The 15,268-nt window shown below is 48.8% G+C and overlaps 1 protein-coding gene and 1 pseudogene across 1 annotated transcript in view; both read left to right on the top strand.

Annotated features, from left to right (window-relative positions):
- The window catches only part of HDAC4 (histone deacetylase 4), a 93,605-nt gene extending 84,842 nt beyond the window's left edge, over positions 1–8,763 (top strand). The window contains exons 21-24 of the mRNA XM_027903258.1: positions 837–955; positions 2,434–2,567; positions 6,930–7,014; positions 8,618–8,763. Coding sequence (XP_027759059.1) covers positions 837–955; positions 2,434–2,567; positions 6,930–7,014; positions 8,618–8,763 — 484 coding nt within the window. The remainder of the gene's footprint in view (positions 1–836; positions 956–2,433; positions 2,568–6,929; positions 7,015–8,617) is intronic.
- Positions 8,764–13,046: 4,283 nt separating this feature from the next.
- Positions 13,047–14,813, top strand: LOC114067672 (annotated as a pseudogene).
- Positions 14,814–15,268: the final 455 nt, after the last annotated feature.

Below are 15,268 nucleotides of genomic sequence, written 5' to 3'. Positions count from 1 at the left end.
TGGGATATGAATAAAACCACTTCAGGCCATGCTGGAAAAAGTTATAATGGAAAAAGAACATCATTTGGAAAATGCATCTTGAGATGGGGAATGGGGTGTTTGCAGCCTCTCCTGTGGGTTTTGAGGAGAAATTGTGGTGTTTGAATGGAGAGAAACCAAAGGGAAAAGGTCTTTTGGTGAGAACCCAGAGGCACAGAGCCCTTGTTTCGTTTAGATACCAGCTTGAACAGTCAATAGTTTATGGATGCTGAGCAATTCCATCCATTTTTTAGTGGATAAAATGTGAGAGGATGGGGAGCTGGCACTGGGAGAGGTGTTTTTGGGTGGGGAGCCAGTTCAAAGAGGTGTATTTGGGTGGGACATTTGCATTTTAAAGCTTTTTTTGCTGCGTGGGACATTCCCAACCTTTCATTTCATGGGAAATGAAAAGTTCAGCAAGGAAAAGAGAAACCAAAACCACTTTGCCGAACCTGAAGGAGATATTTTGGAGGAGGAACACGGAGACGGTGCCATGCACTGCCTTTTTCCAGGTGGATTTGCAGCCTGTGCCAGATACCCTCCCATTTTCTCCTTGTTCCCATGCCTGTAAAGCAGGATATGATCCCAGATGGGAAGCACAAGTTATTCCAGCTCTTTTCCCTGCTCACAACACGAGGACGTCGATGGGACAATCACAGACAGCGCAGCGTGTTCTGCTCTCGCCTCGGAGGAGAACAGGAGCTGGGCTTTGCTGCCACGGAGCAGCGGTGCCAGCTTGGAGCATTGAGAGGGTTTAACCATTCCTGGCTTTGCTCAGGAGCCCAGCTGATGTGTTCCTTGGTTCCTTTGTGCTGCAGGACCGTGGTCATGCCCATTGCCAACGAGTTTGCCCCGGATGTGGTGCTGGTGTCGTCCGGTTTCGATGCGGTGGAAGGACATCCCACCCCCCTGGGAGGGTATAACCTGTCAGCAAAATGTAAGTTGGGGCTTGGCAGGAGCAGGGAGCCAAAACTGGGGCCCAATTGCTGCTCTACAGTATTCCCAAATTTTATGTTTTGGGATTTAACCTCAGACCTTTCACTGCGTTGGCAAAACTTTTTCAGCCTTTTTCTTTTGACTTCCCCTGGGGTTTTATTTTGCAACATATATTTTACTCTTTTTTTTTTTTTTTTTAAGCATTGCATATTGCAATTTTGAGTGCAAATTATATTTATAATTTTTTATACATTTCTCCTTTTTGCTTTGAATCCGAGATGTCTTTAGGAGATGCACTGAAATCCCCCCTCCTAGGTTATGCTGAGCTGACCCGGCACTGTTTCATTCCAGTGAATCCAGGAGACAGTTTTTTCTTACAAAAAGAATTTTATTCTTATTTTTTAAGAGTTTGTGTAAGCCAGGAAAGTTGTTCTCTCCAGTGAACTTCAAAAACCTCATGAGGGAGCTGAACCTTATAAACTTTATATAAGAATAAAGTGAAATAGATTTACAAGAGACAAGTTATTTGAGATCTCCAGAAACACTTGGGAACGAGAAGCCCTTGTTTACCTGCTGCTAGAATTTCCCATGGTTTGCTCCTCTCCCAGAGCAGTGAATCATTTTATCTGCCTGTTAATTTGTTAATTTGCCAGTTCTGCAGAACACAAAGCAGGGCGATGGAGGGGAGAAATTCCCTGGCTTTCCTTTTGTTTGGCTTCTGGGATTTTTTCTGAGGGGGAAGGTTGCTTTGAGGACACGTTTTTTAAATCCTCCCAGCTTGGGTCTGTTTTGTTTAAAGGGGAGAGAAATGTATTGTGTGTCATCTGATCAAAGTGCCGGGTGCCCCTGGAATTTTTATAGCATATTCTATAGGGGAAGAGCTGTCTGCCGAGAACGAGATGTCAGATGGCTCTGGGGCACTGCAGTGCTGCTATCCCTGCTGAAATATTCCTGATTCTCCCTCCTCCTCCCTCCCCTTCCACTGCTCCCACTTGACGTCTCCCAAACCACGGCTCCGACTCGGCATCTCCCAAAGCAGGACCACAACCTGCCTCTTTCCCTCCTTCCCAAGGGAGTATTCCCTGCTGGGGTGCCGAGGGAGGTTGGTGATACTCTCACCTGGGATAAGCTCCCGGAGAATCCATCCCAGGGAGCTGTGGCTGGAATTAAAACCCAGCCTGGCTCACATTGCGCGTTGAGTCCTTTCAGGCTGAACTCCCGAAGAAGGGCCAAAATCCGCCTCTTTCCCTCCTTCCCAAGGGAATATTCCCTGCTGCACTGGGGTGCTGAGGGAGGATGGAGGTGCTCTGGAATTAAAACCCAGCCTGGCTCGCATTATGCGCCGAGTCCTTTCAAATCCCTGGTGGTTTTTTTAATATGATGTCATTCCCCGCTCTCATCCTTTGATCTGCCGCCAGGAGCCCCGTTCCAGGCACAACCTCTGCCCTTCTGCTGCATGTCCTCTGTTCCCTCCTGCAGGCTTTGGGTACCTGACGAAGCAGCTGATGGGCCTGGCCGGGGGCCGGGTGGTCCTGGCCCTGGAGGGCGGCCACGACCTGACCGCCATCTGCGACGCCTCCGAGGCCTGCGTGGCTGCCCTGCTGGGCAACGAGGTACGGGACACGTGGCACTGACCTGGGGCACCCTGGGGCTGCGGGGCTCCATAGGGGGCCTGGGTGGGCTGGAGGGTTGGGCTGATGGCAGCGGGATGAGGTTCAACCGGGACAAGGACCGGGTCCTGCACTGTGGTCACAACAATCCCCTGCAGCCCCAGGGCTGGGGACAGAGCAGGGGGACAGAGAGGGACCTGGCGGTGCTGGTGACAGCAGCTGGACGTGTGCCCAGGTGGCCTTCTTGGCATCATTCCATGGCATCCTGGCCTGGCTCAGGAAGAGTGTGGCAGCAGGAGCAGGGTAGGGAATTCTACCTGTTGGGATCTCTGGGCACTGGTGAGGTCTGACCTGGAGTGCTGTGTCCAGCTCTGGACCCCTCAGGTCAGGAAGGACATGGAGGGGCTGGAGCAGGGGCAGGGAAGAGCAACCAGGCTGGGGAAGGGACTGGAGCACAAGTGCTGTGAGGAGAGGCTGAGGGAGCTGGGGGGGCTCTGCCTGGAGAGGAGGAGGCTCAGGGGAGACTCAGCACTCTCTGCAACTCCCTGACAGGATGGGGAGAGCCAGGGGGGTTCGGGCTCTGCTCCCAGGAACCAGCAGCAGGGCAAGAGGGCACAGCCTTGAGCTGCCCCAGGGGAGGTTTAGGTTGGACATGGGGAAGAAGTTGCTCCCAGAGAGAGGGATCAGCCACTGGAAGGGGCTGCCCAGGGAGGGGGTGCAGTCCCCATCCCTGGGGGTGTTTAAGGACAGACTGGATGTGGCATCAGTGCCATGGGCTGGGTGACAGGGTGGGGTTGGGGCAAAGGTTGCACTCAGTGATCTCAGAGGTCTTTCCCAGCCTGGTTGATCCTGGTAAAAAAACCTCCACCTTCCTTGGATTTGGGCAGCTCATCCCCCAAAACCTGCCAAAGTTTCAGCATCGCTTTGGGTCCTTTTGACACTCATTGATTTGAAGAGTGTTTTTGTTATATAAAAGCTACTTGTGCTTGACAGTCTGAATTAAGCAGAGTGAAGCAGCTGAAAACTGATTTTTTGGGTTTATCCTTTATATAAATAACTTGCTTTGTGCTCTTTGAAAAAAATAACTATTTTAATTTACTTCTGAATTCATCCTCCAAGCCTTCCCTTCCCTTTGTTCCCCTTTTCTAGACCTGTTGCTCGCTTGGCACTGTTTGCAGTTGTGTTTTGCAGTTTGTATTTTCTGCACATTGCTGTATAGGAAAAGGCTCAGCTGTGTCAGAGAAATTGGCTGGAAAGGTCGGGGGGTGTGGCTGCAAGATAAGGGCAAGACAGAGAAATACACCAGGGAATTACAGGGTTTGGATTCTGGGAAGCTCAGCGAATTTTCCTGCCGAGGAAACTTTAGATACTTCAGCTTTTCTGCCTTGTTTCCTCCCACACTTTCAGTGTCAGTAGGATTAAGGAAGAAATGCTGCATCTGCAGATCTTTTAAACCTCTGCAGGGATGGTGACTCTGCCACTGCCCTGGTCCCCATCCCTGGGAGTGTCCCAGGCCAGGCTGGACGGGGCTTGGAGCACCCTGGGCTGGTGGGAGGTGTCCCTGCCCATGGCAGGGGGTGGAATGAGATGAGCTTTCAGGTCCCTTCCAACCCAGACCATTCCACGATTCCATGACATTTTTTTTGCATCACCCACCTCTCTGAAGCCAAGTTGTCACCACAGACAATTCCCCTGGCTCCATCCCCCTTTGGGAGCAGCTGGCTGCAGTGGCAGGAAGCACTTTGGAAGAGAAACAGTGGGAATAACACCTGAAGGACATCATTCCTGCTGGGATGCAGGGGGGTGACTGCACCATGGGGTGAGGATCTGCCTGCAGTAAATAAATGCTTGATCCAAGCCATGGATGTGTTGGGAAGTGTGAGGCTGTGGGGAGATCCCAGCATTCCCAGGACCTCAGCCATTGTCAGCGACCCGAGTGGTTTCACTGAGCCGGGGGAGAGGTAAAAAACACTGAAATTTTTAATCACAGCTCCAAGACACTTGAAAATACTTCAAGCTAGACCTGTTCTCACTTGTCCTAGGTGGGCTGTAAGGCTGTGCAGATATCAGGCCAATATCCCCCCCGACTTACCCACACATCAAAAAGCAGGAAACACGAGTTTTATCACGGCCTTTCCTCAAATCTCTTTAATGCAGGGAAGTTGGAGGGAGCGGCTGGCGCTTTGTGCCGCGGCCCTTTGATGCAGTTTGATGTACAGCCTGTTAGAGGCTCCTGCCTGCACACACATGGACAGGCAGCTGTGGGAGCTTTGCTGCCTCAGGAACGATCCCAGAGCCGTGTGGGGACGGGTAGGAAATGAGGGGAACGGTGCCAGTCCCCAAAGCGTCTGCGGAGATCAAAACTCCCGCCTCGGAGCAGGCGTGATGGAAAAGCAGGAGCCGGCGCCTCTCCAACCGGCCAGGAAATGAAAGCGGGGCTTGGCTGTGCAGCTGAGGGTTGGGGTGTGCAGGGAGGCACTGCTGTGCCTTGGGAACGGGAAGGGATGTGTTACCTTGTGGGGACTCGTGTGACGCTGATGGGACATGAGTTGGAAAAACAGAGGTGGGGTTGGTGCAGGGAGAGACTTTGAGCCGGGCTGGGAGAGCTGGGGGGGTTCACCTGGAGAGGAGAAGGCTCCAGGGAGACCTGAGAGCCCCTGGCAGGGCCTAAAGGGGCTCCAGGAGAGCTGGAGAGGGACTGGGGACAAGGGGTGGAGAGACAGGACAAGGGGGATTGGCTTCCCAGTGCCAGCGGGCAGGGATAGATGGGATATTGGGAAGGAATTCCTGGCTGTGAGGGTAGTGAGGAGCTGGAATTCCCAGAGAAGCTGTGGCTGCCCCTGGATCCCTGAAGGTGTCCAAGGCCAGGTTGGATGGGGCTTGGAGCTGGGCTAGTGGAAGGTGTCCCTGCCCATGGCAGGGGGTGGAATAAGATGCTCTTTAATGTCCCTTCCAAACCAGACCATTCCAAGATTCCATGATTCTGAGCTCTGCTGATGGCAGTTCCACTAAGCCACTGTTCCATTCCCCAAAGCAGCCCCTGCCAGCAGTGCTGGGGGTTTGTGCAGGATCAGGCTCTCAAGGAGGTGCTTAAAACCTCTGCCTGATGCCCAGAGGTATTTCCTCCCCTTCCCAGGACAGCAGTGGCTGAGGCTGTTGTGTGTGAGGGTTATTCCAGGAGGAGGAAGAGGAGAGTGCTCTGGAAGCAGGAACGTGCTTCGGAGCGGTGTCAGAAAGCTCCTACTTAAAGACTCCCCCAGGCCCTGCTTTTGCCTTCCCTTAATGTCAGACAGAAACCAGTTTGGGCCAGAACTATTTTTAGAGCAGAGAATTAATAAAAAGCGCAATCCATAATTACTAAAATCTGGAATGCAGCAATTCCTGGTGCTCCTGAAGTACCTATGGAATGGCTGCCATGTGCTCATAAGAGCAGTCTTGGCTGGAGGTTCTCTTGGCTTTGAGCAGTTAAACTTTGCTGTAGATTTCTGGTTTCTTGACTGTTAAAACTGTGGCTGTTCTTTGCTGGAGAATATCCCTGGCTGGGCCTTGACTGTTGTTTTCAGTCAGTGGGCATCTCTGGTTGTGGACACTCAGCCATGGAGGTTTGTTAGGAATTCATGTTTCACGTGGAGAACCAGGGAGGGTGAAGGTGTTCCCCTCTTCTTGGGTTTTCCTAAAGGAAATCAAAGAAACCCCAAAACAGCCCTCCAGCAGTGCTGTCAGAGCCTTTTGTCTGGGATGTTCCTGCTGCAGAGCAGACTTGGCCAGGGTTGTGACCTCGTGGTCTTGATCCAGGAGGATGTCCAAGGCTTCTTGCTTTTGCTGACGTTTTCTGGCACGAGCAGAGCCCTGACTTGGTGCTCTGCAATCTCCACCTGCTGGAAAACGCCACAGAGGAGGATGTGCTTTTCAGTTTGGATCTGATTTCCCTTTGTCTATGCTGAGTGAAAGCTGCCAGGGCTGGGATGGATATGGGCAGAGCTCTCTATCAGGCAGGAGGAAAATATCTCCTGGAAAACAGGAGGAAGTGCTGTCAAGCACGGAAAGGGCATTTCATGTCACATGCAGTGCCAGGACACAGGGAATGGCTTCCCACTGCCACAGGGCAGGGTTAGATGGGAGATTGGAAAGGAATCCTTCCCTGGGAGGGTGGGCAGGCCCTGGCACAGGCTGCCCAGAGGAGCTGTGGCTGCCCCTGGATCCCTGGAAGTGTCCAAGGCCAGGCTGGAGCCATCTGGGATACTGGGGGGTGTCCCTGCCCATGGCAGGGGGTGGAACTGGATGGGCTTTAAGGTTCCTCCCAAGCCAAACCAGTCGTGATTCCATGACTCAGTGATAACATTTCTTTGGTGTTTCTCCTTCCAGCTTGACCCTCTCCCAGAGAAGGTTTTCCAGCAGAGAGCAAACGCTAACGCCGTGCATTCCATGGAGAAGGTCATCGAGATCCACAGTGAGTAGCCCCACTGACCCAGCTGGTTGCCTTTTGGGTTGCCCTGGGGGGACACCTGTTTGACTTTTGCACGGTCTGGCAGCCCTGTGTTCCCATGGCCTGGTTTCCTGGTGGTCCCTGCACCGTGAACTGGGGTGGTGCAGCCTCAGACTGGTCTGACTGGCCAGGGCAATGCACAGCGAGCACTTCACTCAGGGCAGTTCTTTAGCCCCTAAGGGGGGATTAGGGAATCAGGGAATGGTTTAGGTTGGAAAAGATCTTTAGGATCATCAAGTCCAACCCTTAATCCAACACGAAATAGGATTAAACCCTCTAAAGTCTCTGTAAGGCACAGACTGTCCTGCAATCAGAGCTTACTCTGATTCCTTCTGAAGCAATTATCTCTGAACAACACAAGTCTTGTTGGTTGCTGTGGCATCCTAATTAAGGATAGAGAGGCATGGAAGTGAAACAGGCTCCCAGGCACAGGGTGGGATTGTTGGGGTGTCCTGTGCAGGCCCACTTGATGGTCCTCGTGGGTCCCTTCCAGCTCAGGATGTTCTGTGATTCTGTGAGAGAGATTTGCTGATACTTCAGGTTTATTCATCCAGGGAGGTAAAAATCACTGCATTGGAGCTTTCCTGGGGAAATTCTTGGGGGATGGAGTGGAAGAGCCTGAGTAAGATAGGAATCCCACTGCTGTGTCCTGGTACCTTCCCACATCAAACATTTGTGGTTTAAAACTGGAGGGGGGTTGTCTCCCTTTTATAGGGTGAAAATGTAGCTTTAAAGACACCACAGCACTATGGGGATTTTTTTTCCCCCCTAAAAATGCCAGGTGGCTTTGGAATTTGAATTCCATTTCCAGAAGCTTCTCAGGAACGCTGGGACACCTCAGCAGCACCTTGAGCCAGCCAGATTTCTCTCTTTAAAATGAGCACAGCAAACTAAAAGGGGTTTGGAGTAAGAGCCTCAGATCTGCTGCCCAGCCCAGGAGAAAGGGAGATGCTTGAAAACAAGTTCCTTCCTCCCCTTGTGCCACCCTCGCTGTCTGGGGTCTTGCTTTCAGGTTTTGCTGTGGCTTTTTGGGTACCAGGAAATTCCTTGGGGGCCAGGAGAATGTCCTTTATTCCCTTCCCGCTGGTGTTTCCAATGAAAATGGGTGGCAAACTGACAGCATAAAAAAATCCACTGAAGGCTGAGGCCTGGACTTGATGATCTTGGAGACCTTTTCCAGCCTTCACGGTTCTAAATCCAGCTTGGACTTCTTTAGTCTTAGGGGATTTGCCTACAAAAAGCGTGTGGGAGTTAGGAACTGAATGCAGGTGTCCAGTCCAGGTCTGGATTGGACTGAATCTTTCCCTTTCCAGTGTTTGTCCTTAGGTCTGCAAGTTTCTGAGGGTTTTGATGTGAGAAAGGAAAGGAAAGAGGAAAGGGAAGGTTTAGGAAGGAAAAGAGGGAAGGTTATTATCTGAGCACCACGAAGTGAGAGCAAGCAGGGCTCAAGGTCACAGAGGTGTGATGAGCCTTCCCGGGGTGGATCTGAGCGGGCTGGTGGGTCTGGGAAAGCAGGAGCTGTGATGGGGCAGGAGCCCTGATGTCCCTGTTCCCCCCTGTCCCCCAGGCAAGTACTGGCACTCCCTGCAGCGCTTCGCCTCCACGGTGGGATACTCCCTGGTGGAGGCACAGAAGTGCGAGAACGAGGAGGCGGAGACGGTGACGGCCATGGCGTCGCTGTCGGTGGGCGTGAAGCCGGCGGAGAAGAGGTGAGCTGCTTCCCTCCCCACCTCTCGTCCCATCCCTGCTGGGCTCATCCTCCCCTGCTGCTCTCCCTGTCCTCCCTGCGTTCCTGGACACCCCCTGGGTGTTTGGGCCGTGAGGGGAGGGATTGATCTGGCTGCAGGAAATGGGAATGTTGCACAGGGACAGGACCCAAGGGAATGACCTGGAGTTATGTCAGGGGAGCTTTAGAAAAGGGTTCTTCCCCCAGAGGGTGGTTGGCACTGAACAGGCTCCCCAGGGCAGTGGGCACAGCCCCAAGGCTGCCAGAGCTCCAGAAGTGAGAACAGATTGTCCAAACACCCCTCCCAGTGGCCAGTTTTGATTCCAGGTGAGCCAGCTGATCCCAGCCCTGTGGGTGGGAACGTGATGGGACTGTCAGGTGTGAAACTTGGCCCTGCTTTGCCCAGCTCTGCCGTGCTCACCCCTCTGCTCTCTCTTCCCTCCCTCTCCCCGTCCTGCCTGGCCGTGAACCCCCTCAGACCTGAGGACGAGCCCATGGAAGAGGAACCTCCCCTGTAGCATTAACCTTCGAGCTGGAGTTCTCCTGTCTGTTCGTCTTCGTCTTGAAGCTCTGCCAAGAAGCTTTCTCTTGTTACTCCTGCGTCCTGCCACGGGTGATTCCAGAACACGGGAAGGACAGCCAGGTGTAAAGCAAAGCAACCGACAACAAAACCGGAATCTCTGCCTATCTTTGAGTCTCTATTTGCCGAAAAACGCTGGTGAAGAGCAGCAAAGGACCGACAACGTTGGGTGCTCTTCCTCTGGTCCTCACTGGGAGCGCAACGAGGAACGACGCCCGGGAAGTCTTTGGCAGAGTTGCCAAAAAAAAAAACCAAACAAACACATACACACAAAAATATAAAGGAATCAAAGCTTCAACAACAGACACACGCGAAAATAAAACAAACCTTAACGTAAAAACTGGTGCTTACAACTGAGCAATCTCTGCTTGAACCACTCAGCCCATCGTGTAGTTTCATTTCTTGGATATTTTGGAACGGCTCTTGCCTGCCTGGGAGTCGGCGACAGCTCCTGTGGGAACGGGAACTCTGGGAGATGGTGTATTTTTACCGGGGAGGGACAGGGAATGAGGGACTCATCTGACATCTAAAGGAAAGGGAAGGAGAAAGGGGGAAACGTTGAGCCCAGATGGAGTCGGCTTTATGGTCTCCAAAGCCATCTGAAGATGAGTTTGTGCCTTTTTTTTTAATTGATGGATTTGGTGCAGCTGGATTTTCTGAAGTTTGAGGAACAATGCCTTAAGTAAAAAAAAAACAAAAAAACAAAAAAACACAAAAAAATTAATAATAATAATAAACCACAAAGAACACAGCAGTTCCTGAATATTTTTCCTCTGGTTGGGAAAGCCAAGAACTGCCATCAGGAAGGAAGACTTTTTTGGCTTGTGCTGGCATGGTGGTGGGAAGCAGGCATCAGCTGAACGGAGCGTCTCCAAAAACTCTCGACAAGTTTGGATTTGTTTTGTTTTCTTTCATTGCTGTTTCAAAACAAAAAACAAAAACGAAAAAAAACCACAAAACCAAAAGGAAAAAAAAAAAAAAAAAAAAAAAAAAAAAAAAAAAAAAAAAAAAAAAAAAAAAAAAAAAAAAAAAAAAAAAAAAAAGAAAAAAAAAAGGAAAAAAAAATAAGGTAGTTGCCAAAAAAGTGGCAAATACTGTTGGGTCTTTGAAATTCAACCATTTTTAACAACAAATTTTCCAATGTTTTCTCTCTCTTCTACATTATCTGGTAATTGAACTTATCGATTTGGTTGTCGAAGCATGTATTAGACACAACTGCAGGTTTTAAGACTGGAATGCTTTTTATTAAAAGCAACTAGCATGAGATATTGCTTAAATTGTTAGGTATAAATATATATATGTGTATAATGTATAGTCCAAATGTATTCCAAGCTTAGAAACCGGATTCCTATGAATTATTGAGAAAAGTATTTATGATGCATTTCTAGGAACAAAGAAAAAAAAAAAAAAAAGAAATATATGTAATAAATGCATACTCTAACAGTAGCCATTGGAAGCTCCCTAGGGAGAGATTTGGGAATTGGAACGTCCAAGGTGCTTTTGGAAAAGGATCCAGGTTGAAACATGAGGACTTTCAGGTGACAGGTTGGGAAGTTTTTCAGAAAGCCAACACTTGAGCCACTGGGCAACTACCCTAAACATTTGTATTTTAATTTAAGGTTTTTAGTTGTGATCCTTTTCTAACAAAGACAAGAAAAACAAAGAGTTTTTTATAGCGAAGACGATGAATTTGCTGTTAATTTTTATATGGATCTTTCCCGCCCCCCCCTCCCTCCGGAAGCCTTGTCTGTGTGACTCCGACCTTTCTCTCCTCCTCGGCAGGTTTCCCTCCCGAGCGGCAATAGCATCGAAACCTCCCTCCCTTCCTCCCCGATTTTCCTTTGGGGTTTTGCCTTTTCCTTTCTGCTTTTCTCTCCTTTCCCTCGACTCTTTTGGACGGTGAGCAGCTTCCTGCAGGCGTGAGGGACCGTGGCACACGGACACAGTTGATTTTTTTCGGGATTGGGTGCAGTTTTTTCAAGGAAGAGGGGACGTGGTGAGCTCTTTTGTATCACTGTATATTTCCTCAGTTCTCTTCTAGTAGCTGTGTAGAGAAAATAAGGAATTTCCTTACCTTTGACGTAGTAGCATCCAACGGGCGATGTCTTTGTCCTCCAAGGATCTCGGGAACCTTGGGAAAGCTTGTTGGACGCTCATTCCTGGCGTTTTCTCTCCGCCGGACCGACGGATGCCCGCACACCTCCCACCTCTCTCTTTTTCTCTCCTCTTCTTCCTGTCACTGGTAGGGCTGGAGGTGTTTTTTTCCCCCTGGGAATGCCAGGGTGGGAGAGGCAGCCAGCCATGAGGAGCTGAGCATCCTAGAGGAGCATCTTGGAGGCGCCGGCGCCGCCTCAGAGCAGTGTAGGACAGCACATCCGACCCCCACACGCAGCTTCTCCTCCATCCCTGTCATTTGGTGATCCCTGTTATTTTATCCTGTTCCCGTGACGACTGACGGGGCCGCTTCCAGTAACTTCCTCTTTCTCCAGTTCTCCCAGCAGCCGTTTCCATTCCGTTCGGGAGTCACGGGAGGCATTGGAACCGCAACCCCACCCGTGAGCGAAGGCAAGAGGCTTTTGGTTTATTGCTCCCTTTCTAGTGCAGTTGAAAACACTACAGTCTTTGAGTTGTGCAGACCCAAGTACGGTCGAAAATTGGGAATTTTAAGGACCATCCTCAGCGTTTCCTTAAGAGAATCCCGTGTGAGAACACGCTGGACCTGGGGATGGGGCGGACCGGGATTTTTTCCGCCTGCCCATTTTGCTGCTGTGACCTAAAATCAATCCCACTGCTGAGTTTGGTGACTGACTTGGAATTCTCCTTGGAATTGTCCTCCCTCTGTGGGCGGTGACCGTGTTCACACCCTCCTTTCTCTTGCCAGCTCTTCCCTGGAAGGTTTTTTTCCCGTTTCTCCTCTTGGTTGTGGCAAAGCTTTTTCCTTCCTTTTGGGTGTTCCCAGGAGCCGCCGGCTGACCGTGCTGAGCCGGTTCCTTTAGGAAAACCGGAGGAGCTCGTCGGGATCCCACCTTCCTTCCTTCCCATCATTTCACTCAGCTTTTTGCCAAGGGTGGAAAGATTTTTTTTCCCGAGGCGTCAGGGCTCGTCTCCTCTGAACTCCGGGCGACGTGGATTTGTTTGAGCATCACCCGCTCCCCTGGGGACGCTTTTCCCTGGGGATGCTCTTCCCCGGGGATGCTCTCCAGGGCACGGAGAGAGGGGCAGGAGCCCTCGTTTTGAGGCTCCCCGGGGATTTTTCACCTTTTTGAGCCATTTGCTTCTTCGTTTCCGATGGCTTTCCCAGAGGGCGGGAGCCCAGGGTGCTCCCGCATCCCACCGTGGTGCTGCCCGAGGCATCTTTGTACCTGCCTGGGAAGAGAAGGAGCATCTTTAAATCCTCTTTGCAGTGAAGTGAGGCCCAGTTTGCAGTACACAAATAGCCATTGGGTGTTGTTTTTGTTTTTATTTTTTTGGGGGGAGGGGGGGCGTTGTCGTTTTGCTTTTTGTTTTTGGTTTCTTACTTTCGATACAAAAACATTCCTTTTTTTATTAGTCACGGTCACGTCTTCATTCCATTCTTCCTTTTGTAAACTTTTTTGGGCCCACGTTCTTTTGACGGGCATTGATATATATAAATATATATATAAATATATATGAATATATTTTTTTAAGTTTCCTACACCTTGAGGTTGCATGGTCTGTAAGGTTGGCATGTCTTTATATTGTATACAGATTTTGCACGCCACACTTGGCAGCTTTGAAAACAAAAACAAACAAAAAAAAAAATGGTGGTTTGGGGTTGGGTTTTTTGTGGGATTTTTTTGGTTTGGGTTTTGTTGTTTTGTTTTTTCTTTCTTGGGTTGGTTTTTGTTTCGTTTCATTTTGGTTTGAGATTTTCTTTTTTCCTCTCGTGGCATTTGCGGAGACTAAAGGTTGGGATGTTGTTGTCACACACACACACACACAAAAAAAAAAAGGAAGGAGAGTGGGAATTTTTGTTTGTTTCACTGAACTCAATAAGAAATCGTGCTTTTCGTTGTTCAAAAGAGTAACTGCAAAGAAAGCAAACAAAGGACTACTTCAACATTTCTCATTTTAAGAAGAAAAAACAAACAAACAAACAAACAACTAAGACGTTTCTCTAGCACTTGTGACTTACCAATAATAGAGTTTATTGTATTTATGTGGAACCAGTGTTTCTAGGGGGGGAATCTACGCCGAACACACCAAGTAAACTGCCTGTGTCATGGTTATTCTCGTTACTCTTCTCATTTCCTTTCCTTTGGGTTGGTGTTTTCGCTTTGATTTCTCGCCTGGGCGGGCAGGTCGGGCGCGGCGGAGCGAGGAGAGCCGGGCGGCTGGGGAGGGCTGGGAAGGGCCAGCTCTCCAGCACAGCCCAACTTTTGTAAGGAATTATAACTTTTCCGGGGTGTATTAGCGCTCGGTTTCACTTTAAGCAGTCGTGTACTGTGCAACACTGTGGTTTTAAAAAAAAAAAACAAAACGAGACTTTGCGGCGAAAGGCAAAAAGGCCTTTTCTTCATTGTCGCGAGGCCCGGGCTCGTTCTCAGCCCGGCTTCGCTTTGTCTTTGATATTGATGGAAAAAAAAAAAAAAAAAAAAAAAAAAAAAAAAAAAAAAAAAAAAAAAAAAAAAAAAAAAAAAAAAAAAAAAAAAAAAAACAAAACACACACACACAAAAAGAAAAAAAAAAAAGAAAAAAAAAGAGAGAGAAAAAAAAGTATCCTATTGAAAGAAAATAAATTAACACTTTTCTGTGCTCCATAGTGGAGGCGCTATTTTCCAATTTATGAGGATGACAAACTTATATATATAATATATATATAAAAAAGTGGGGGCGGGGAGGGGGGGAAGGGGTTGAAACATTATTCACCCGAGAGCTTATTACAGATATGTAGTATCAAAAAAGTTGTAACTATATTATATTCTACTTTATACCTATACATGCTCAGTATGACGTCACCATTGGTAGCAGCTACCGGTTTATGCTGTAATTTAGACACAATTTCACTCTTTATTGTATGGACCCTCCTTTCAGTGATTCTTTGTGCTCATCTTTTAACTTGGTGGAGTTGGACTATTTTTCTCGTTCTTTTCTTTTTCTTTTTTTGTTTTTTTTTTGGGGGGGGGGTTTGTTTTGGTTTTTCGGTTTTTTGGTTTTGGGCTTTTTTTTTTGTTTGTTTTATTTTTCTCTTTTCTCTTTTTATTTTTCTGGTTTTTGTTTTGGTTTGGTTTTGTTCTGTTTTGTTTTTTTTTTTTACTGGCCAATGGTGTCTTTCTCTGACAGTACCGACTTCAATTTCAACTTTATTAGGAGTCCAGTATTTTGTACCACATTATGACAACTTGTTATTCTTGTGGTGTAAATAAAAAGAAAAAAGTTAATTATAGTACCACCCTGGTTTCCCTTGCTGATCTTGTTTTCATCCAGGGCTTTTGATGGGATGGGATGAGATGGGTCAGGGCTCAGACATGTCCTTTATCTCCTTTATAATGGGCCTTTTTCATCTATTTTCTGAATTCACTCCCCTGTGCCAAGGGGGGAAGGTTTGGGATCATTGAGTGGTTTGGGTTGGAAGGGACCTTAGAGATGATTTTGTTCCAGCCCCTCTGCCATGAGCAGGGGCACCTGAATTCTTCAGACTCAATGCAATTAAATTTTTTAAGAAGTGGGGTTTGCTGTGTTTAGAAAGGTGAGGATGCAGACATGGTGCCTTTGTGCTCTGTCAAGGCACAATTGCCCACCGGTCATCAGCTTCAGATGCCTGCAGGGACAAGAAACCTGCTTCCCATTAAACCAGGAAGGGAATGGGGAGCAATTCCTGAGATTAAACCCCAGAGTCCTTGAGCAGAGCTTTCAGAATTTCACTCTTCAATTACATGAAGGTAAAAAAA

The sequence above is a fragment of the Empidonax traillii genome, unplaced genomic scaffold (assembly GCF_003031625.1).
Source record: "Empidonax traillii isolate 1590-97213 ecotype Southwest subspecies unplaced genomic scaffold, ASM303162v1 scaffold953:size233439, whole genome shotgun sequence".
Taxonomy (NCBI): Eukaryota; Metazoa; Chordata; class Aves; order Passeriformes; family Tyrannidae; genus Empidonax; species Empidonax traillii.
This window is presented reverse-complemented; position numbering and strand designations above follow the sequence as displayed.